Source organism: Prionailurus bengalensis, chromosome B1 (assembly GCF_016509475.1).
Source record: "Prionailurus bengalensis isolate Pbe53 chromosome B1, Fcat_Pben_1.1_paternal_pri, whole genome shotgun sequence".
Lineage (NCBI taxonomy): Eukaryota > Metazoa > Chordata > Mammalia > Carnivora > Felidae > Prionailurus > Prionailurus bengalensis.
The window spans coordinates 147,532,572-147,557,979 of NC_057344.1; the positions used below are offsets into that span (position 1 = coordinate 147,532,572).

General features: G+C 38.6%; 1 protein-coding gene across 1 annotated transcript in view; it reads left to right on the forward strand.

Annotated features, from left to right (window-relative positions):
• ADAMTS3 (ADAM metallopeptidase with thrombospondin type 1 motif 3) overlaps window positions 1–25,408 on the forward strand; it is a 274,684-nt gene that overhangs the window by 19,642 nt on the left and 229,634 nt on the right. The window contains exon 3 of the mRNA XM_043572504.1: window positions 2,227–2,636. Within this exon, the coding sequence (XP_043428439.1) occupies window positions 2,227–2,636 (410 nt within the window). The remainder of the gene's footprint in view (window positions 1–2,226; window positions 2,637–25,408) is intronic.

Consider the following 25,408-nt stretch of genomic DNA (forward strand, 5'->3'; position numbering starts at 1 on the left):
GATGCTTGAGTCTATTCCATAAAATTTAGAGTTCTTTCTATAAACCAGAAGCGACAAAAGTATTCCCCATGGATTTGGCTGTAAGAGAGGCCACATCTTTGGGTCTGTGCTTACGCTGATGCCTTGCGTAAGTCTTCGGCTGTGATAGAGCCTACGAAACAGGGATCGTGTGCTGTCACTGCCGGTATTGGAGTCGGCCTTCACTTTACTCTGTGATATGACAGTCCTCACTCCTCTGCCTAGTAAATATTTACAGCAGGGTCATTTGATCTGTGCACTTGATAAAGAAGGATATTTTGTTTAAATACATTGGTCACTATAAATGGCATAATGATAACAAACATGCACTGAAAGAATTTCCAAGTTGCAAAATACCTTCATTTGTCTTCTGGTATTTGATACATTGTTTGAAGTATTTCAAATGCAGGAAAACAATGAAAATATTCTGTAAGGATACTTTCAGATAATAGGTTGTAGGTTCAGTTATGAGGCATTACACTTTCATTTATTGGATGACATACACGCAATTCCTCTAGGTGAGAAGTATTTGTGGATCATATCATTTTTTTCAGGGTACTTTTACACACTGCAAGACTGGTCTTAGGCTAGAATCATGAAGGTGGGGAGCTTTTTAACTTCTGTTATCAGATTTTGCTTGCCTTCTTTTCTCGAAAATCTTTGTCCTCCTCATTTTCTCTTCCAGTATCCATGGTCTATTGCTTCAGAATCATTTCTAGTAAGGGATAAGTGGTTTATTCAATGTGCTATCTTTCTCAAGGATGTTTGCATTTTAGCAGACATTACACATTTGGCTAAACTAGGGTAATTAATTGTGAAATTAAGCTTAACATGTAGTAGGTGGTCACTTATGCTGTAAGTAAGGTAGGCCCCAAATACACATCCATATTAAAATGAGTATTGGAGCACTTGGGTGGCTCAGTCAGTTAAACCTCCGACTTCAGCTCAGGTCATGATCTAACAGTTCGTGAATTCAATCCCCGCATCAGGCTCTATGCTGACAGCTCAGAGCCTGGATCTTGCTTTGGATTCTGAGTCTCCCTCTCACTCTACCCCTCCCCCGCTAGTGCTCTGTCTCTCTCTCTTTCTCTCAAAAATAAAAAGCATTAAAAAAAAATTAAAAAAACAGGGGCGCCTGGGTGGCGCAGTTGGTTAAGCGTCCGACTTCAGCCAGGTCACGATCTCGCGGTCCGTGAGTTCGAGCCCCGCGTCAGGCTCTGGGCTGATGGCTCAGAGCCTGGAGCCTGTTTCCGATTCTGTGTCTCCTTCACTCTCTGCCCCTCCCCCGTTCATGCTCTGTCTCTCTCTGTCCCAAAAGTAAAAAAAAAATAAACGTTGAAAAAAAAAAATTAAAAAAACAAAAACAAAAACAAAAAACAAGTATCTGTCCCACATAAGGAATATGGTGCAAAATGACAATGCCATTTGCTCTTAACTAACCCGCATCTCCATATTCAATTTCTAGATTATGATTTCTACTTTTTTTACCCATTTTTCTCATTTTCTAAAAATGTTCTGTGATTTATGGAGCACAACTCAAATGTAGCAGAATGAGTGTATGGGCTTTGGAGTATAACTTGGATTCATATCTGAGCTTCACAGTTGCTTGACCTTGGACACATACTTCCTGAATCTCAGTTTCCTCACCTGTGAAGTGTGATTGTTAGGGTTGTTATGATGGAAAAAATATGTGTAAACGACAGCACCATAAACTACAGTGTATAAAGTATAGGCCTATGGTAAATGCAACATAAGGTTGCTATTTTAATCAGTAATACTTCTAGGAGTCTTAAAGGGAAAAAATAAAACAATCAAAAAATTTCCTCTACATAATAACAAGTTTGTTAAACATTTGTAGCAGGTGTCAGTTGTGCCAGTAATAAATTAATTGGGAGCATGTCTTGATTATAAGCAAGCCAGATATAGTTTATGGAAACGTATTATATCCTCAAACATGTAATGTGATATGAATATTCACATTGTAATACATGTTTTAAAATAAAATGATTCATTGAACACAGAGTTACAGAAATATATTTGAGAAATGATTTAAGTTCCCAAAATTTCATACTTAGGAGATGGTTTGGGAACATATATATTTTGCAAGTTGAGGTACAGTCTTGTGAGGTGGGCACTTTATGCCTATGTTTTGTCCTCCTGTGTTCTCTTGTTGCACAGGCTTCTACAATTCTATTTTTCACCCTACAGATTTACCAAAATTAAAGAGACAGAGAGAGTATGAGCTGGTGACTCCAGTCAGCACAGATTTTGAAGGACACTATCTCTCCCATATTCTTTCTGCAAATCACAAAAAGAGGTCAACGAGGGACGTGTCTTCCAACTCTGAGCAATTGTTCTTTAACATCACAGCATTCGGAAGAGACTTTCATCTGCGACTAAAGCGCAACACTCAGCTGGTAGCTCCTGGGGCTGTTGTGGAATGGCATGAGACCTCTCTGGTGCCTGGGAATATAACCAACCCCAATAATGATCATCAAGCAGGAAATGCTTCAGAAAGAATCTGGAAAACAGAGCCTTTGCAGACTAACTGTGCTTATGTTGGTGACATCATGGACATTCCAGGAACCTCTGTTGCCATTAGCAACTGTGATGGTCTGGTAAGACTTATTGCCTTTTGTGCGCGTGTGTTTGCAGGTGTTAGGGAGTACAGCATGGTTTCAGGGTGGCTTAGTAGGTAGAGGTAGAAAGGAAGTCTTATTGTTATATTTTAAGTTCAGGAAGAAGCGTTAGAAAGCATTTTACTGTCAAAGATGTGTACGTTGGCTTAATTTTGACATGAAGACAACATTATTCCAAGAAACAAAAGATAACCTGTTTTTATCTTTTTTTTTTTTTTTTTTTTTTTTTTTTTGCTTATATTTTCACTTGTGTTACTTTGGGGAATTTTATTTCCTTATTTCTTTCAAAGCATTTTGAAAATTTTCTAAAGAAATGTAGATTCCTCCAAAATGATAGTATTTCACTTCTTATGTGGAAACTTTGGATATCTTCTTAAAGAAAGTATTTTGAATGCATTCTTTCACTTCCCCACAGAATGCTAAAATGGGAAATGAGCAGATACTTTGTCAGAATTTGTTCAAATAGCATTACTTTACAAACATGAGATGTAGTTCTTTCTGCATTGCGGCTTTGAATCAGTTTTTTCTTTATTTTCAAATAAAATACCCATATATTGCCATTCAGTTTTGTTGTTGAGGCCAGTAGTAACTGACCCTTCTGTACATACCCCGCAGATGTGAAATATTTTTATTTGTTTTGTATCTCCAGATGCCATTTGAAAAGTGTGTCAGTGTTTATGCCTCTTCCATCCACAGTTGACTCCAAGTCTTTGTTCAAAAAAGCAACCATTTTTCTATCTATGGTGGCCAGGCTGCTGTTTCTTGGGAGTTCAGAGCTATTCCCTTTGTTTTGTCACTCTTCTGGGAGTTCTCAAAATATTCCTTATGTTCCTGCTTGTGATTATTCTACCTTGGCTGGTCTTCCAACAATACCATTAATTTTTTGCTATTGTTGTTTGTTCTATGCATAGGCCCAACCCAGAGGAGTTATGATACATATGTTTTATCAAATGCTAGTTAGGTCATTGTTTTAGGCTTTTTTTCTACAGTCTTGTACTGCCTCCTGATGTTCTGTAGGCTTTTAAAAGCCCGCACAGAAAACTGAATAGAACAGGTCCATGTTTTCAAGTTGGATTCCATTAGGTTAGGATCTATATATATATATGCTCACATTTGGTGCTAGGTGGTATTCTGGGTTCTGAAGGCATAAGGAATCTCTCAAATTCTTCTCATTCTACACAAAGGTTGAATAGATGGGAATTATGAAGTCACTGACTGGGAAATAAAGAAACACTTTCTAGAGGACTAAGTTTAAAGTAATTCATTGAGAGAGCTTGATTCAGTACTACTAAGATATAAAAGAAAGTAAATTATATAAAAGGTACTGTTTTATAATACTTGTAAGTAAAATATATTGAGTGTAAAACTTAATTCAGTGTTATTTTTTAGTTTTCTAGCATAAAAAAAGTGTGTACTTTTTATTTTCCTAGTTAAGATTTGAGATGTGGGATATTAGCTTGAAAATCAGTTTAAGGAAGGTAAAAAGGCAAAGAAAGCATTTTTAAACCTGACCGAGAAATCAGTATTTTTCTTACTGTACAAGTCAAATGATCTAATCACAGAGACAGAATCTGGGTCAATAACACATTGTTATAAGGAAGAGGAAAATATAGAGTAGGAATGAATGTTAATTATTAGGATTCTTTAATTTCTCACTTTTAAGATACAGTGTAAACATCATGTATACATGGATGTTGAGTGCGTGTCTGTACTACATTGCAAGTATTCATTTGTTCCATTATTTGACCCATCAGTTAATTAATTAAATAATATTTGTGGGAGTCAGTAATGGACTGAGTGCTATTCTAGGCACTGTGAAATGGTGAAAGGAATAATGGTTACCATCCTACAGCTCAAAGACGTCAAATTTGCCATAGAATTTAAGTGTCAAAATATTTGGCATATGTATGTAGAGTAGCGTCGTGTTTAACTTGAAAAATTGTAGTTAAGGGAAATATCTTCTGGAGAGAGTTTATGGATAGGACAGAGTTTTGAGCCAGAGATAAGTGGCTCAGACCTTCAGCTTGATCCAGGAAAAGGGTGGGTCTGGCCTGCAGAGAAGGCAGTGCTGATGATGTGGGTATGTGAAATGAGGCCTTTTCTAGAGTTTCCAGCTCAGAGTAGCCATGTGCCAGGAGGAGGAGTGAAGATGAGGGCAGGAAGAGCAGTGAGCAGGGTCACGGAGAGCACATCACCAGACTGGAGGGATAACACCAGGACCACTTTATTGAGCTGGGGACAAATTCAAAGAATTGCAGGATTGCATTGGATGGGATAAGCCCTTAGCAGAGATGAAGTAGGAAGTTTAATTGAAGGGAATGTAAATAAACTTGGCTGATTCCTGAGCCCATTTTCCCCTTTAACTGGCAAGGAAGGGATTTAAGCTTGACCTTTCTTGACCTTAGAAAGGGAAGCTGGGATACTGAGATAACATAGATGCCTGAGGATTAACCTGATGGGCTATGAAGCCATTGCCCTGGGAGGCTCTGATTTTTTTAAAATATTTTTTTTAAAGTTTATTATTTTCAGAGAGAGACAGAGTGTGTGTGGGGGAGGGGAAGAAAGAGAGGGAGACAGAATCCAAAGCAGGTTCCAGGCTCTGAGCTGACAGCACAGAGCCCAATATGGGGCTTGAACCCACGAACTGTGAGATCATGACCTGAGCCAAAGTCGGATGCTTAACTGACTGAGCCACCCAGGTACCCCTGGGAGGCTCTGATTATAATCGACCAATGGATAAATCCCAGCCCAGCAAGTATATAGTTAAGTCTCTACTGAAGCTCTACCTGGACTAGAAGTGTAATCCTTTTGGTTATGTTGATTTTAGATGGCATTCCAGTGATCTGACTTTCTACATGTGTCCTTTCAAGCTGTTGCCTATAAGAAACAGCCATAGGTATTTATTTTTCACTAAGATTGGGGGCTCTATAGCAAGGCCTTCTGAGTGAAACGCCTTACATCTCTTTCCTCTTATGTAACCTGTGGCATGCTATGTGAGTTTGAAATGGGCCTCACTCTCAGAATTAGTTTGTAGTAAAGAATGCTTTAATTTAATTTAAAAACCAATGGTCCTCAAAGTGTGTCTACAGACTCAGGCTTGTGAAAAGAGAAATACCAAAAGTGAGACTATATATATAGAAACTCTTATACCAATTTGACAATTATTGTATTTGCATTGGGCCTGATAATAAAATAAAAATGGGGCTTGTGTTTTGTGTTTTATCATTTAATTTTTCTAGTAATTAATTTTTGTTGTATTTTACAAAATAGTCCAAGACCAGTTGGGAGAAAGAAAATGGTTTCTTCACCACAGATAGTTTACAAAGCAAGCATTGACACTTAGGTGTTTTTACTCCTCTGGACATCAGATACTTGACTGAAATAGTAAGGTATAGTCTACCTATCCCAGGTAACTATATGAAATGATCACAGGAAAGGTACTTTAATATAGGTGTTATTTAAGAGGACAGAAAATGCCTTGAGTGACATATCCAAAGCCAATGTCTAGAATTCGATCTTGACATAGATATGCATAGTAACTAATATATTACTCTCTGGGTTTCTGAAATCAGCATCAGAGTCTTCTGCAGAAAGGAATTGACACTGGTTCTTACCCAGTGTGGCCAAGAATAATATCTGTTCCTGACTAGTGTGACCTTTTCCTGTTCTTTGCAAGATGATCAGTTATGAGTGACTACTGATTCTTTACCATTTACAGCTTTTTCCTGCTCTAGTCTATCCTACTTATAGGTAAGACCTATTGAGATGTTTAGTCATTGACTTGCCCCTGCTTTCTGATAGCATTCAATAGAGAACAAAGCCCCGCTTCTCTAGACTTCCCCCAAATTACCCAACGGAAGCCTGAGTCCTGCTAATAGGTTCTTTCTAATGCTCTCTTACTGAAATGCTCGTGGTTCCCTCTGGTGTGCATTCTCCCTCCATGCAACATGTAATAAACCCAGCTTGTCCACTACAGATGTGCTGCTGGTGGTCTTTGGCTAGAGGGTGTTGACGTGCTTTACCTCTCTGCTTCTACATTTCTGAAATTTCACACACTTCTTAGTGGGAAGACACTTCTGGCTGAGAATCTCAGCTGAAAATAGATTTCTTTATTCCACAGAGCCCTGGCATTTATTCTGTAACACCATTAAATCTCCCCTGTGAGCAGTGGCAGCTCACAATCATATTTTGTGGTCTATAAATGTGCCAAAATAAAGGGTTGTTTGGTTAGTAGGCTTTATTTCATGTATTTCATAACATAAGGAAACTGAATTTCTCTAGACTTGCTGGAACAATATTGCTATGTTAATTCCCCTGGATTATCATCAGAGGGAACTAGTTGGGAGTGGAAGAGCTGACTGGTAATGGTTTTCCTGGGTTATCCAGCTCAGTGATTTCCTTGTGGGCTGGGCCTATGATCAAGGGAGTGTATCTAGGACAGAAGTTTTCAGCATTTCAGAAGAACATTTGGAATTCTTCCTTCAAATGAAATCACTAGGGGTTATCTAAGAAAGTAATGGGTAAAACGGATAAGCTCAGGAAAGGCCTGGTTGAAACACAGTTGGGAGATACTCTCTCCTGGTGTCTCTTCTTCCTGACTCCTCCTCACTTCCGACCACTTGGAGGCTCCCTGAGATCTCGGACAGGGATCTTCACTCTTAGGGCAGAGGGTCTTGGAAGCTTGAGGTTAACACTTTGGAAACCATAAATGGTACCCCTTTCCTGAAATATCTGATAGTCACATCTGGTTAATAATGATGGCATTTTATCTTTTGTAGACTTGGGGAATGGCCAGATGAAGTCTTTGAGGACAATTGCAAACCATTAAGAAAATAGCCTTAAGATTTTCCTGCCTTAATGGGGCTCCTGGGTGGTTCAGTCGGTCAAGCGTCTGACTTCGGCTCAGGTCATGATCTCGTGCTTCGTGGCTCTGTGCTGACAGCTCAGAGCCTGGAGCATGCTTCGGACTCTGTGTCTCCTTCTCTCTCTGCCCCTCCTCTGCTCGTGCTCTGTCTCGCTCTCTCTCAAAAATAAATAAACATTAAAAAAATTAAACAAGAAAAGATTTTCCTGCCTTAAGACTTTTGCTTTGGGATTTGGTCCCCTCAAAAACATGTTCTTGCCAGGCCTCTTTCAGTAAGTCTAGCTGCAGATGCACTTTTTAAAAAGTCTATCTAAAATGTATTATGAGCCAGTGTGCCTGGGATTAAGAATATTTGACCAGTGATTGTAAATGCAGCTCAATCTAATGAAACAAATGTTTGATACTAAAAACAGATACAAGTCTCTAGTTATTTATAGTGGATTTAGAAAAGAGCGTTTTTGAGGGCTGATCTTTAGATGCTGACATTTGAACATCTGCTTTTATGAGAAGAACCTGATGGCTGAAGGCCTGTCACCTCCCTGGGAACATGTCTATGAAAGGTGTCATTTTTTTTTTTTTTTTTTGATGGGACAGGGGGAGATCTGTATGTTTATGGTTTACATGCAGATTTCAGAGACCTGAGAAGGTTGCAGGAAAAAAGGACTGAAACCTTGTTTTATCCCCGGGCACCTACACCAGGCTGTTTGAGCAATACAAGACTAGATAAAGCTCAAAGCCCCCATACCCTTTAATTTCCAGAAACAGAAGGACAAAAACAGCAGCTGATACTGGCCCCTTTCAAAATGAAGAATGGATGGACGTTCTCGAGTTCAATTAGTCTGGGAGAACCAGTACCCCGACAGGCCTCATTGCTTCTTTCCTGAGATTTGGTTAAGCTGTGATCCTTTGGGAGCTGACAGTACTTACTTACCTTAGTTGTGTGTCCCCGCTTTTGCCAGGTGTGCATGGTTGGGTACATCTCCCACTCTGCCTCCTTTCTCAGATATATAGGCAGCCAGTGTGCATATCCGGGGGAAAGAGGCAAGGTTTGGCATCGTCCTTGATCATTTTCACATTTTGTATCTGATTTGCATAAGTCGAAAATCATACATATGTCAAGTCTTTCCCGATTTTTTTGGCTCTATTTCTCCTGTGTGATTTAGTTGATCTTCTACAAAGAATATCCAAGGACGCGGGCTTGGAATAAAGTAGGAAGTGGAAAAAAAAAAACCATCAGAAGTGTTTTTAAATTTAAAAAATATTTCTTTATAATAGCTTTTTGTAGTTCATCTCCATTTTTATCTCAATTTTCTATATAAATATCACCGGTTCAGTGCTGATTATTTGCTTTACATCATTTTGATTATGATTTGTTTTTACTTTATGTCCTTTCACTTTGGTGTAGTAAATTTTTAAAAAATAAGATTTAAAGATGAGTTAAAAAATCGGGGGAAAATGTAAAGATACTGCTGCAAATCTGTCTGTGGACAGACGTGGACAAACAAAATAAAAGCAGCACCAGAGGTACTTTTTCTTTCTGCTGTCAGCTTGGGAAGTAATGCTTCTTCTTCTTGCCAGTGTCTTGACAACCATGACTTCATTAAAACTCTAATACAGATTTTTTGAAGATAGTCAAGACATGCCTTAAACCTGTGAAAATAGTGCTGACCACATCTGAAAGTACCTTCTGCTAGTAAATCACCATAAAACAAGAACAAAAGGACATCCTGGTGTTGATCTGATGCCCTTGTGCATAATCATGTTTTGAGGTCAGAGTTCTTGCTAACTAAATCCAGCCTCAAAGTTTTCAAGTTTGAAGAAACTGTGTTATTCTTTTGACTTAATCTTTGCTTCCAGGAATACTGATCCCAAGTTAAAGCATTTTGAAGCACTGGGGTATGTAAAGTGCTGTACCGATTGCGGTGGTAAATAGTGAGGGAAATCAGGCATAGCCTTTGTCTCCCGAGGGCTCTGGAAATAAGATGTGCAAAAGCAGAACCGAAGTACAAGGCAGAAAGTTTTATATGTTGTAAGACTAGACCAGATGAAATGTGAGAGCTTGGATGGTGGACCAATGATTTCTGCCTGGAAGGATGTTAGAAGGCTTCTTGGAGGAAGCAATATTTGTGAAACAAGAGAATTGGAAAGGTGAGCATTTATGTTACAGTGATCCCTGATGATGGTGGGGACGGGATGGGTAGGAGGAGGAGCCTCTGAGGAACATAGGGGTCTTGTTGGAGGTCCACCTGTGATGGCCCTAAGAACAAAGGGGAAAAGGGGAAGTTGATTTCATGAACTTTGTAACATATAAAACCAATACAGAGGAGGGCCAGTATTAATCCAAATACAGGGCCAGACGATACAAAAGGGAGAAAGAAAAAGGAGCATACGTCAGTGACTGTGTCATTGAGATTAGCAAGTTTGCATGGGTATTCAGGATGGAAGGCGGGCAAAATTCTTGTTCCTTAATTAATGTTGCTTTTCTTCATAGAAAAGTCATGAAGTCATGAGGCCTTTTTGTGTGGAGTTTAGGGAGGTTTTTTCTTAGTCACTTTTTTTCTAGAATTTGTTCCCTAAATTTTATCCCAGAGGGTTATGAAATTTGACTTTGAAAAATCTGACTTCTCAGATCTTCGTCCAGGTTCTTCAACTTTTCAAGTTTGATCAGTGATTGTGCCATTTAGGAAGCTTCCTGCTAAGACTATTATTTTTTCCATCTGAAATGTTTTCCTCACTTTCTTATTATATTTACTCTATGTTCATATCCTCTACTTCTTTTCATTCTCCAAGGAGTGTTCCTAATGTCATTTTAGTGGTATCAGCAAAACCTTGGATTGCGAGTAACTTGTTCTGCAAGTGTTCTGCAAGGCAAGCAAACATTTCTAATAAATTTTAACTTGATGATCGAGCAGTATCTTGCAATATGAGTAGTATCTGGTCCCAAATGTCACATGATCATAACGGAGCCAATGGTTTTTGAAATTCTCTTTGATATGCAAGTGCTTTGGGATACAAGCATGTTTCTGGAACAAATTATGCTCACAAACCGAGATTTAACTGTATTTGTTTACAATGCACTACTATAAAGATAGTAAAAAAAAAACTGATGGGGTGATGGGTGGCTCAGTTGGTTAAGTTTCTGACTCTTGATTTGGCTCAGGTCATGATCTCACGATTTGTGAGTTTGAGTCCCACATCAGGCTCCTTGCTGACAGAACGGATCCTGCTTGGGATTCTTTCTCTCCCCCTTTCTCTTCCCCTTCCTTGCTCATCCCCCCCCCCCGCCCCTCAAAATAAATAAACAACTTTTTTTTTTAAAAAAAGAAAGTAAAAAATTTGAGCATAGAGAGTAATTAGATCAGCTTGACTTAAGTCTCAAAAAAGAAAACAAAAATAACTGAATAGATGCATTATATTTGATATTAAATCTCATCTTATCTTTATCATTTATAGTATTTGTACTCTGTAGCTATATATGTATTTGTGTGTATATAGAAATATATATATGCACAGACACACACATATAAACACATATGCACACATCTTTATGGCAAGCCATAGAAAAGGGAGAGAAAATCAGTGTTTAATAAAATACTTTGATTTAAACACCGGTGACAGAATTTGATGTTAGGTCGTAGAGTTGGTGGCAGAGCTATATTGGCATGTGGGTCTAGTGGCAACAAAGCCCATGACAGTTCTATTACCCCAAGCTACCTAAATGTGCCTCTCGCAATGTGGGTTGTTGACAAGAATGAACGACTTGAATTGACTTGTATGTTTTTAACACTGCTGGAATAACAGCAGTGTTAATCAGAAATACAATTGAAACGTGAGGTTGTAACCTATTGTTGTTAGTCTACAACAGTGAAATTGCAAAACATTTTGGGATAGAAAATCTATTGTACTTTTTATTCAGGTAGTCAGACTTTGGGAATTCTTTGTCTCTAAAACAAGGGACTTTGATCACCTGGTGTTTTTTTAAAATTATTTTCAAAAGAGTTGATTAATTTTTAAGCAATACCAGACTACACTAAATGTATCAACACATTATCATTAGTCTTAGTGTGGTTTGTGAGTCCTTTGATAAACAAGTTCAAATCTTCCATAATTGTAATACATTTCTGAAAATTCTAGTTTATTGATTAAAGAAAAAGGGATATATAAGTGCACTGAGGTCTAACTTCAGAGTTAGTAATGTTAAAAAAAAAGAGGACATTATATATAGCCTGATATGTTTTGAAAAGCATTATCTAGATTGTTATAGCCTACTTTTATAAAATGCTTACAAGGTATTCGGTTTGGAGTTTTGTAGCGAAATCGATAAACACCAATGAAGAGGAACCCCAGCTAAGCTATTTAGAGTTATGATACTATGAAACAGTTCAGTTTGGAAAAATGTAACTACTATTGGTGACAGATGTCAACACGTGTGAAATGGTTGAGGGAAACGGCTCATGGCAAGAGTGGGCATGGCGTCAGGGTAGAATCAGACAGACTTAACTCCAGTTCCCGTTCTGCCACCTACCAGCCTGTGACCTTACACAAGTGATTTAACTTTTTGGAGGTGTCTTTCCTTCAGTAAAGTGGACGTCATGTCAAGGCTTTTCCAAGACTGTTAGGGCATCTTTCACACAGCCTTGTGCTTAGGAAATTGAAGATTATTACTGTCGTCCTTTTCCTTCTTTAATCAATTTAAAATTATTTGTCCTTGATATTTTGTGATTTCATAATATTAGTAATGGTTTTAGTTCGCAAAATAAATACTGCAGGTGGCCAAGTCAGCCTGTGACCTAATTTATGGAAAATTCCATCTTCTCTGAAGTGAATACCTTGGTGAAAATCCTGTAACGTTCACATCACCTTCTCCACCTGAAGCAGGGCTCCTTTTATTATCAGCTCTTGAGAGATACTCTAACTTTTGCCCTCCTGAAGACATCTAAGGATGGGAAACTCACTACCCTCCGTCTTATTTATATGTAGCTCTGCCAGATAGAGGAAGTCCTTTCTTAGGTTCTACTTAGAAATATGAGGTAAAGACACCTTGTTCCACTTACTAGGTTTTTCAGAGTTGAGAAAGATGTAGTAAGCATCCACGATTGGCTTCCTATTGTTATTATTATTGTAATACTTTTGTTTTATGCAGATGACCACTCAGCTGTTTCAGTGTACCTACCATGCAGGAAATTGCTTCAGGAAAATTTCCCTTTAGTCACGTGACATAGCCCATACTCCAGCTAGAATGGAATTAACCAGGCATAAGTCATAATTTTAACATTCCTCTCATGCTTTTTGTTTTGGGAAAATATTTATATTATGAACCTCAGAGTGATACATTTTTTAGGATAGTGATAAAGAGGTCTATGGCATTAGGTGATATAAGACTGTTGTTCAGAGCCTTGCCAATCTTGTTCATTTCTTATCTGTTTTATTAGGTGATGGCGAGTGATATAAGTGATATAAGTGATATAGGTGATATAAGAAAGAAATATGCTTTCTTATATCAATTTTTTTTTCCAGTCCAGAGTATTCCTTAAAACAAAACAAAACACAGCAAAGTATATGCATTTTCTACAACTCTGTGAGGCAGTTGAGGGGAATGGAGATAAAGGTGGCATGATGGGTCTCTAGCTCCAACTATCAGAAAATTCATTTTGAAAATTCATCAGCGTAAGTGGCATTATCAAAATAGACTTTTGGGGTCCTGGTGAATTTTTGATCAGCTGATTTTAACTCCAGTTTAAAATGTAATAGATTTCTTGAAGGCCTACTTCTGTCTGGTGATGTCCCTAAAAGTGAAAGATTGTTATAGATTGAGAAGACTGTGCTATTAGATGCTGGGGTGTCATATGAACATAGTGGGACCCGGTCTGAGCACTTGAAGCCCAAGAGAAAACGAACAACAGCACTTAGTGAGAGATTCTGCAAATGTTAGCAACCCAGACCCAGTGGGAAAAGTTTCATTTAGCATTATCTGTGAAACAGGATGCTTTTAACATAGTGATTAGAATCTTGGGCTAATACTTCCTTTAAGCTTGTGGGATACTTGATCTTGCTTTAGAGGGTGCCAATATTTTCTGCTTTCCTGCCTGGTTTTATACACTCCTTTATTTTTCATACCTGGCTCCGAGGATGGTCTTAACTGGCTGCTAGGACAAGAAAACAGACCAGAAAGAATGATGTGGATCCAGATATAATTAAGTCACTGTAAGATCTCCGTCTCTGTTTGGTCAGCCACATGTCATTGTTACCTTACACTTCAACTGTGGCACCAAACCTAGACTCGTAAGATTCTGAACCATATTGGTCCTAGACTTGAACTATTGATCTAAAATTTGGGGGGAGGCCTCTTTTTATGTGCTATGCTTGGAAAAATTTTAGAAACATACGCCTCTATGAGAATGTTTTAAAATTAGGACTATATATATGGAACTACGTTGTTTCTCCTTCCCATACTTAAAAACTAGGGGTTTGAATTAGATCGGTGATTCTTTTTCTTCCAACTGTTGGACCTTATGTTTTGAAATGGTATGTAAGCCAGAAAACTGTTTATTAAGTAATGAATCATTTTTCCTATGTGTTAATAATAAAAACATACAAAATTGGCTGGTCAGAATTGCCAACGAGTACAACTTACTTTCCGTGTGATCTTCGGTGATCTTTCTGATAAAAAGATAGTCATTCTTAGAACCTATAGCATTTTGTTCAGCTTTGTAACACAGTGATAGTCATTCCCAGATTTCTGTTACTGCCTCCACTGGTTCCTACAGACTCAGGGACCTAAAATTAGGGAATTATTGACCATGAACTTCTGAGATTCATTTTAGGACTGATGTTCTATGACTCTATAACTAAGTTTGTTGTGGACAGTGCATTCCAGGCCAAGGAAGAAATCAAAGCATCCTACTTGACCATTATCGTTAACAATGGTCTGGGGTAGAAACTGCATATATAAGTGTTACTTTTCCAAATGTTGAGATACGGTTGCTTTATTCTAATGCTTTTCCTATTTATCTTTTAAAATTTATATTTAATCCATTATGACTAAGTCTTGTGTTCTTGAAGGCTCCAAAGACTTCAACTATCACAACCCAAGCTATTATAGTTTTGGGAGATGTTTTCCCTTGACTTCCAATAAAATGTGGAAATAACTAATGTAAAGAGAAATATGTATATTCATAGATACGTACATACGTACACATACATCTACATATACATGTGTATATGTGTGTGTGTATCGAGAGAAATATAGTTATGTTTTTATAAAATATTAAGAGCAAAAGGGACTCTCCCTTGGATATGCTGTTAGGGAAGTACCTACAAAGTTTCTTCAACACAGGAAGGTGGTACCAGCTCTGTTGATGTCTTTCCCTGGAAGAGCTCTTCATGTGTTGCATATGTGGAATATGCACCTTAAGTTGAGAATCCTTATTCTCCCCAAGGGGCCTCAAACCTCGGTGGGCATCAGCATCTGCTGGACAGCTTTGTTAAGACATGGATTGCTTGGTACTACCTCAGCTTCTGATTTAGCAGGTCTGTGGAGGGGTCCAAAAGTTTGCATTTCTTTTTTGTTAATGTTTGTTTTTATTTGTGTGTGTGTGTGTGTGTGTGTGTGTGAGAGAGAGAGAGAGAGAGAGAGAGAGAGAGCGTTCAAGTGGGGAGGAGCAGAGAGAGAAGGGGACAGAGGATCTGAAGCGGGCTCTGCCCTGACAGCAGAGAGCCCGATGTGGGGCTTAACTCACCAACCATGAGATCATGACTTGAGCTAAAGTCGGACGCTCAACTGACTGAGCCACCCAGGTCCCCCTAAAAGTTTGCATTTCTAACAAGTTTTCAGTTAGTGCCAGACTCCATAACTCAACTGTTCCATGTCTGTGTGCAATGATACTGGATACTGGTTTTTCCCAACTGACCTGCTTTCTCTGGTAAGGAATTACAACTTTTCTTTTCTTTTCTTTTCTTTTTTTTTTTGGTCTGTAGTACTACCTTGGCCCTAGCCCACTACCCAGTCATAATCCCAGCCAGGTTGACTCAGCATAGGTCAGTCCCAGATTGGATTAACTGTGCATAGCTACAACTTCCTCTCTTGGTCCCCTTGTCTGGAGGCTACATGTTCTTTGGAAGCACCAGTGAGTGCCATCCCCAGATCATGTTCTGGCAGAGTATAGAAACTATCTGAATATGGATAAGCCACCTTAATATGTCTGATCCTTGGGTTCCTTCTCTGATTCATGGAAAGATTTCCTGATGGTAAGTGGAACTTTGAAGTGGATGCTCATAAATTATTTAGTAGCCAGTAAGAAGAAGTGCTTGTAAGGTTCTAAAGCCACTTTGCCTTCAAGAACTGGTGGTGGGGCTATGAGTCAACACAGAGGCCTTAAGATCTTCGGTTGTCCTGTGCTTTGACAGTCTGGAGCCATCTCTCTCCTTAAGTTCCATGAGTCAACCTTGCACCGTGTGCATACACCAGTTACACCAGCTCTGTGCTTTAGCCACACTCTTCTGTATCTATACTCTGAACTTTGATGGTCCCATCTGATTTTATGGCTTCAGATATCATCTATGCAATGATGACTCCACGTGTTGGCCCTTTCCTCTGAGCTCCAGACTTGTCTGTGTAAATTGCTGCCTACCCAGCATCCCCAGCTGGATGTCTAAAAGCCATCTCAGATTTAAAAGGGCCGAAGATCAACCCTTAACAGCCATGACTACATGATTTTCTCCATAAAGTCTGGGTAACTATTTCTTAGTCCGAAAACCGTAGTCCACCAAAAATGCTAGATTCCTTTTATTTCCTCATCCCTCTCATCGGATCCATAGTCTTAAGATTTTCCTGTAAAACATGTTCTGAATCTACTTCTTAAATCGAAGTGCTACAACTTTGGTCCAAAACACTGCCATATCTTCCCTGGATAGTATAGTGAACTCCTAACTGGTATTTTTGTTCTGTTTTGCCCCTCTTCATCCTCCACATAGGAGTTGAAGTGAACTTTCTAAATTTGATGAACTTTGTTTAAAAGCCTTTAGCGGGCATGGGAATCTCATGGAGGACTTGTCAAAACATAGATTTCCTGGTGCAACCTGGGGTTTCTGACTCAGCAGGTCTGCATAGGAGCCTGACAGTTTGCTTCCCTAACAAGCTCCCAGGTGACACTACATTTTGGGAAGCAGTGTTCTATAAAATCTAATCTTAGCATACTTCTCTGATACTATTCCCTTGTTCACTGTATTTCAGCCACACTGGTCTTCCTTTCGTCAATCCTATAGTCCAAAGTTTCCCTTTCTCTGGTCTTTTGGAAATGCTGCTTTTTTTTTTTCCTACTCAGAATATTCTGTAAATAGAGGTTCCTACTCACCATTTTGAGTTAACTAAAATTCCATTTCCTCAAAAAGGATTTTCCTGGCCATTTGCTAAAATAGCAACCCTAGTCACTCTACACTATACTAGTGTTTTAATCTTATTTGTATCCCTTATTGGCATCTCAAATTTATCTTGAATTAGTTTTATACATTTATTGTTGGGAGAGCATAGCTTTTTGTACTGAGGATGAGAACTCTTTCCTCTGGATCTTTAACTATGCTTGGCACACAGTATGTGCTCAAAAATCAGTATTAATAGACTGTAGAGTATAAATATTAGAATGGGGAATTGAGTACCACTTTTGAAAGGTGAATTATAGATCTCTCTTTAATGTGTTTAGAATTCCCTTTTTGTAACTTTCACAAGTGAAGCTAGTGCTATGAACTTCAAAGTTTAAGGTTCCTAAGATTTCATATAAATCAACTGTATCCTTCTGAATAGTATTTTAGTGCTGTGGTTTTCATAACTTTTTTTTTTCTTCTCATATTTTCTCTCCCCTTCTTTCACATAGAAGTAGTGATGGGGCAACATCATCTTGACCCAAACCCATACTTAAATTCATAATAGAAGTATAGTGTGTCTCTTAAATTACTTTACTCTTGTTAAGCAACAGAAATAGATACAAATCAGCATGGCAACTTACTGCTTAAAAAAAATATAATTTTTAAAAAGGCATTATGAAAATATTATCCTTTGGATAAATTCCTTGGAAGAAAACAAAATATCCTTTACTGACTTTCCAGTCAAGGTTGTTACTATAGCAACCTATAGTTCTCCTTTCTGAGGGCTGGTCACACATAAATTATTTGTTTAATGCCTTTTTCCCCTGTGCTGAACTAGAAACTCCATGAGAATTGGAACTGTGTCTGTAATGCTTACTCCTGGTATCCATAAAACTAAACACCATTCTTGATATATAGTAGGTGCACAATAAATATCTGATGAGTTTCTGAATGAATGAAGACACCGAATGTAAGTTCCATGGCTCTGTAATCTGCTTGCTGCCACCTTCCAGGTTTCATGAACCTTCATGGAAGAAATGCTTCCTCTGTGTAGAATCCCTCTCCGGCCTTCCCCGTTGGTACCCAGAACTCTGCTTTGTAACTTTTTCATTTCTTTTTGTGGTTTCTCCTTGATGGAATGTTATAAAGATTCTCAAGCCAAGTACAAAAAGCCACACCTCTTTGGTTTCTTGGATAGCTTGACTTCTTCTAGGCAAGTGCTAGTTTTTCCAACTTTTGTGTCTCTTGGTAACTCCCAGGGTTCTTTGTATTCCTGTGGGTGAATTCTCTCTCTGCTTCTTAGGAGAGAACAAATACATTGATTAATACCTGGCTAACTCATTCATTCATTCAATAAGTATTTATTGAGTATCTATCATTTGCTGTATACTTTCAGTGCTAGGGATGCAACAATAAGCAGAAGCAGACATAGTATTTGCCCCCATGGAGTTTATCTTAGATAGAGTAGGAAATAGAGACATTACTTTTTAGTCACCCAACTGGGTAAATTAAGATATAAAGGACAGGGACATTGTTTTATGAAAAAGGCAACAAAGTCATCAGACCTAGGCTAGGGGTCAGGGAAAGTTTCCTGGAAATGATAGGTGAGCTGAATTTTAAAACATGAATAGGAATTCCCTAGATATGGCACCTTGTGAGCACATTTTATGAAGAGGACAAGGAGACTATGGGGACAGATTATCGGAGTTGGTTGAGATAAAATTTATTTTCTAGAAGAAAACTAATCTGCCACAGTCCTCCTGAGCTACTATAGTTGTGTTTATCATAATACTAATACCAGTTAAGGTCTTTGAGCATGAACTCTGTGTGCCAGGCATAGATTTGTCTTTTACAGGAATTATCTTAATCCTGACAACAGTTCCTGTTTATGGCTTAGGAATCCAGAGAAGTGAGTGTCTTGTCTTTGTCTCATGGAAGACCTTGATACCTGCATTCAGAACCTGTGCCTTTGTTACCTAATCCTGGTTCTCAGTGGGTATTCCTAATATTTCTGGTAGCTCGGGTAACCTGAATTCAAACACAGACACATTTATGGATCTCTCATTATATATGTATTCCCTAGCTATCTACATGTGGGTATTTAGGTGTGTGTATACATAATGTATGCACACACATAATTATGTATGCATATCATTAGTATATTTTGATGTTGAAAATTGAATATAAGGATTTGAAATCAAGCAACTTAATTGTGGGAAATTTGCTGGATGGGATAGATGACTACTAGTAATTAATAAATGGCACTGAGCTCTTTCATATCAAGTTTGGGGGCCTAACCACAGCAGGCGTGTGAATTCATTAGGACAAGTGAGAATCTGCTGTGTCTAGCCTTATCCTCTGCTGCTAAAGCAGCTCATCTCCATTCACAGTAGCTGCTTATAGCTTTAAATAGCATGCCCTGGACTCTCTCTGCCAACTCTTCTCAAGCCAGCCAGGGTTACTGTGAGGCCAGGGTTGCACGGACGACGCGGTCTGTGCGAGGCCAGGGAAGGGGTTAGTGAATTGGCCAGCTGCCTGGGCACTGGTGTAGGGAAGCCATGGCGCAGTGCAGCAATTTCCTGCTTGGGGTGAAGCCCTAGAAGGCTGGTGCTGCCTAATCCTGGACTCTTCAATTCTTTTGTGACGACTCACTGCCCCCCTGCTGCACCCCGAGTTTCTTTTAGGGGAGAATTTGATTTACACTATTCACAAGTACATGGGGATGATTTAGGGTCCTCCACCCTTCACTCCCAGCTCAGAGTCATTTTACTTGGAATTTATACTCTTAGGGGCGCCTGGGTGGCGCAGTCGGTTAAGCGTCCGACTTCAGCCAGGTCACGATCTCGTGGTCCGGGAGTTCGAGCCCCGCATCGGGCTCTGGGCTGATGGCTCAGAGCCTGGAGCCTGTTTCCGATTCTGTGTCTCCCTCTCTCTCTGCCCCTCCCCCGTTCATGCTCTGTCTCTCTCTGTCCCAAAAATAAATAAACGTTGGAATTTATACTCTTAGAAAACTGGAATATCATACTTTCCAGGTATGAGTTTCTAGTATAGAGCGATCATATTAGCAACTGAGCATACTTACTCCTGATGGACACTGAAAGACTGGGAGAAAGCACAGGTGTGTGTGTGTGTGTGGGGGGTACTATAAACATTATGTTTCAGGGAGGGCATGAAGGATCAAGCAATGCCCGGGAAAGTAGACCATCAGGAAGGAGATGAACTTAAGTCTGGTCTTGACCTAGCCTACTTCTCTTTCTTTGGAGGGTGAGGGCAAAAGAAAGTAAGCAAACTTATTCCCAAACTTGCTTAATTTAAGTGTCCCTTCTACTAAGGTGATTGAACTATTCCACACTAAAGTACAGCTGATAACTAGCTTCTTTTCTGATTATCCTAATTGTCTCAGTAGTTTTGCTTTATCTTTCAAGTTCAGGTGTCTCTCTAACAATTGGTGGAGTTTCAGGGAGAAATTTGAGGATGGGGGGTGGGTGGTGGAGCATTTCTTAGTGGAAGGGACATCTGGTCGCTGCTTACTTCTGGGTCTTTTATCTGATCTATGTGGTTATATAGGGCTTGTCTGTCATGGAGTACCCTTCCTAAATGAAGTGGGATCTCTCAAAGGAGAAGCATTTACTCTCACTAAATGGGATGGGGTCCTAGGACTGTCTCTGAACAGGTGCCCTTCCCAGGGTGGCCCACCCTGGAGCTGTGAGCATGCAGACCAGGGGAACATAAAGTCGCGTGTGTCTTCTCAGAGTGGTAGTCAGAGTGCTATGGTCCCTTGGCTGTCATAGAGTCATTCCTGTTGTTTTATAGGTGAGGGAAAAGATGCCCAGAGAACTTGGGTGATGAAATCAGCGTCACACATTTCTGATTAGCAGCAGAGAAAGAGCTGGAATCCAGGTTGCACAATTCCTGTCTCCAGTGTTGTCCCTACCTACCACCTGGTTATGAATCCAGAGCACGTCTGAGAGGTCTTAGGGCAGCTTCCCTTTCCTGCCAGTTCTATTTTTTCGCTTCTCCTCAGCCGACTCAAATGCTTGGTTTGGCAATACAAAACTATTGTCCATTTCTGTATTTTATTCGAGCTGGCTGCCCTGTGTCTCGTTCTCATGAAGCATAATACCAGTTATGTGCTTCAGAAAATGCATATCACATGAACAAGACACGTTTTGTTTATTAACAATGAAGAGAGCATACTGGTTAAGTGCAGAGACTCTGGAGTTAGCTGTATAACTTCACCACTTGCTAGGCATGAAACCACTTTTAAGTCTCATTTTCTCATTAGTAAAATGGTGACAATAAATAATAACATAACTATAATAAAACCTGTTTCGTGGATTATTGTGAGCAGTAAAAAAATCCACGTAAGCACTTAGTGCAGTGCCTAGGACATAAGTACTCAGTAAAGTTAATTATTATTACTCTTTTTAAATATGCTCAGTTTTTTTTTTTTAAGTTTATTTGTTTATTTTGACAGAGAGAGATACAGCGAGCTGGTGTGAGCAGGGGAGGAGCAGAGAGAGAGAATCCTAAGCAGGCTCTGCACGGTCAGTGCAGAGCCTGATGCGGGGCCCGATTTCATGAACTGTGAAATCATGACCTGAGCCAAAACCAAGAGTCTGATACTTAACTCACTGAGCCACCCAGCTGCCCCAATATGCTCAGTTTTTAAAGTTTTTTATTCATACGTCATTGTTCTTGCCTCAACTTTAAAAATCAGAATATTGTCAACATGTGCTTATTTAGAAAGAATCTAGTGTTGTCACAAACAGAATAGCAGATCTGTGACAATTTTGAGGGTCAGGTGTGTATAGATGCCTGCACACTTCCTGCCTGTCCTCCTCCCTCCACATCCTTCTTCACTTTCTCTTTTTGTTGCAGTCTCTCCCTTTCTCTTTCTTTTGAAAGGACTTGAGCATATCATGTATTAGGGTCATGCCAGCTAAATCATTTAAGGAAAGATCTGAGCAAAAAGCATGGGAGGGAAGCTAAAAGGAATCTTTTCAAGTATATGAACTGAACAAGATTAAACACTTGGGAAATAAAGGTTGCTTTAAAGTTATTGGCAGTTGAAGCTTAAAAGGAAATGCATTAGGTTATACTGTTCTAGTTTCCTGATGATAGAAAACAAGATACATTAAATCTTGCAAATTATTATTTTCCAGTTAAGGCTAAATTCAAGTTACAACAATTGTAGACGCTACTTATGTAAATCAAACTTTGATCAATTACCTGTACTTGATAGACAACTCAATATTTGCATTTTGAAGTCACATTTTCATGTTATTGTTGTCTTTTAATATGGTCTTTTTTTAAATGTTTATTTTTGAGAGAGAGACAGAGCATAACCAGGGAAGGGATAGAGAGAGAGGGAGACACAGAATCCGAAGCAGGTTCCAGGTTCTGAGCTGTCAGCACAGAGTCCGATGAGGGGCTTCAACCCACAAACCATGTGATCATGACCTGAGCTAAAGTTGGGCACTTAACTGACTGAGCACCACCCCCCCCCACAGGTGCCCCATACGGTTTTATTATAATTAGGTTATATATTAAAGATATTATTCAGATTATGCATGGAAATAACTTGGTGTCAAAATGAGTCACATCTGAGTGAGCTGAATATTGATATTTTCACTAATTTTTTGAAATAACAGGGGCAATAAGGATGAGCCATGCAATTATTTTTAAAAAATTAAAAATTTTTCCTTATAAATTATCCATATTTAGTCTTAATTAAAATTTAATGTAATGTGCAGAATTGCGTCACATGTTACCTTATACAAAGTAGCCAATAAATTTTCTTGTAGATTTCATTCTAATCTGAGAGTGACATTTGCATACAATTTTACTGTTTGGTTTAATTTGCCTTGGTAATACTGGAAAACAAAATGCTTGTAAAGTTTATAGGACAACATTGTCCTTTTGTAAAATGTTAATTGTGTAAATAGGTAAGAATTCTAGAAACTGTGCTTTTCAGGAAAAAGAGGAGTTATTACTCTGGACCTGCATTACCTTTATAAAGTCGTAAAGAAATTGCTTCGAAATTCACTGGAAGTAGAATTTTTTTTCTTTTGATTCATGTGCCAAATGTAGATTCAATTTACACTCTGCCTGCATTTTTCTTCTTTTCTCTTATTCTCTTATTTCTTCTTCTTTTATTTCTCTTCTCTCATTTTCTCTTTAGACTAGACAGGTCGTTACCCTTTGCTGTATGAGAGATTATTGGGTAATAATGCCCAAGAGTCCTATAAAGTTAACAATTAGCTTATTAAATTTCAGGCATTATTATTCTCTCTTATTCACTTTGATAGAAGAGTCCTATCTGAAAATATAAGATACTGTTATTTTCTGTATGGTGGGGTTATGGTTGGGATTTTATATTTTTAAGACTTAAAACAGTTCTGTTAAACAATTGCTAGTGTTGGGAAACTAGCTCACTTTCATATTTGCTCAGCCTTAGATATTTCTAATTCTTTTTTTTTTAAGTTTGAAGCTAACGTTTTAACTTTTATAATGGTTTTAACCTTTTAAAAATGTTTTAACAGTTTTAACATTGTCAGAAATGAAGACTGTTCTTTTTTTGTTGGGTATGATTCACTTCTGTGCTAGTTTCCAAGAGAGCTGTTACACAAAGTGCAGTGATTGAACAGAACAGAACCTATGTGGGGGAGATGTAAAAGTTCAATTTGATAGGTATAATCATCCTGTATTTATTCTAAAGTTGGTAATGAGACTGGTCTAATTTCAGAGGATCACTGCTTTCTCACCACAGTATCTGATATGAATTGTAGACTTTGTAGGTGGCTTGGATACCCTTTCTGGTTTGGGCCTCTGACTCTCAACTAACCTTAAGTGTTCTGTGAACGTGTCCTCAACATGCAACCGTTCTATCATCTCGTGAAATTATTCCTAAGACAAGGTAAGAGGTGCTGCTTAACCTGTTCTGAGAGAGAGATTTCATGGAAGTGAAATGTAAGTTGAGTGAGGAGAAACTGACTGGATTAAGTTTTATATAGTTTATTTGCAGACTGGAACCAGGTGTTTAAAAGATCAGAAATTGTGGTGAATATTGAGGATGAAGTTTGGCCCACCACATCTATTCAGAAGGTCAATGGTGGGAGGAAAGATTTTCAGTCTGTTTTTCCAATTACGGGTTTGTGTGTAGGAGAAAGCGTGTACCATTTTCTGTTTGATGGTGAAATGCCCCTTCCTTGGGGTCTTCTTTGATTGTATTGGTTCCAGCAATTTAAGCTGCCATGTCACTGACACTTCATTTTTATAAAGTCCCCAATGTATTTACTTCAAATTCTTGACTTATCTTTCCCTGTATGGTTAAGGGGACATTTAAAGCTCTATTTTATTAAAAACAATTTTTAAAAAATGTTTATTTTTGAGAGAGAGAGAACGAGAGAGAGAGCGTGAGCACAAGTGGGGGAGGGGCAGAGAGAGAGAGACACAGAATCTGAAGCAAGCTCCAGGTTTTGAGCTGTCAGCACAGAGCCTGAAGCGGGGCTTAAACCCACAAGCCGTGAGATCATGACCTGAGCTGGAGTCAGACGCTTAACTGACTGAGCCACCCAGGCACCCCCTAAAGCTCTATTTTAGTGGGAAGTTTGAGAGCATCTTAGATAGAAATCTAGATACCTATTCTGAGTTTGCTTCAGAGATCTAGGTAGAACAATGCTATAGTTAATTAGCCTAGGAACTTGTTGAGGTCATTGTCTTTGCTTACTGAAAGTATTCATTTCTTTGTGGTTACTATAACTTGAAGTTTCTGGTAACTGTTCTTTATTATAGTAATAGAGGTAAATAATTAAAAGCTGTGAATAACTTCAATTGAAATAGAGGAAATTATTGAGAAGGAGAATTTAGGTAATGTACAGCATTTGGGATTCTTTTATATATAAGATATAGGTACTTTTGAGGATATTTCTTTGTAGATTTGTTTTGGAACAAGTATAAGTAAATCTAGCATTTACAATGAGAATAATATAAACTAACATTTATTGAGTACTGATTACTTGCTAGACTCTCTGTTAAGTACTTTATATGTATTATGTTTAATAACAACCCTGTAGACTAGGTACCAAGTTGTCATTCCTACCTTTTTAAACTGATTTCAAAAGATACTTGCTATTGTAAGGTAGTTTGAATATTAGAAAACTAGGGAAAAGACGTTATGATCACTGTGTAGAACTAAGCTCAAATAGTTATAGGCTTGGATTACCTGACATAAAGATTATAAATATTTGGATTAATTTTTTTAAACTTTATTTATTTTGAGAGAGAGAGAGAGAGAGCGCACACATACTCACACAATTGGGGCTGGGGCAGAGAGCGAGGGGGAGAGAGAGAATCCCCAGCAGGCTCAGCACTGTCAACACAGAGCCCTATGGGGGGCTCAGACTCATGAACTGTCAGATCATGACCTGAGCCAAAGTCAAGAGTTGGATGCTTAACTGACTGAGCAGTTTTTAAATATTGTTAAAACTTAAACGTTGTTAAATAATCCTTAATTTGGAGTGAT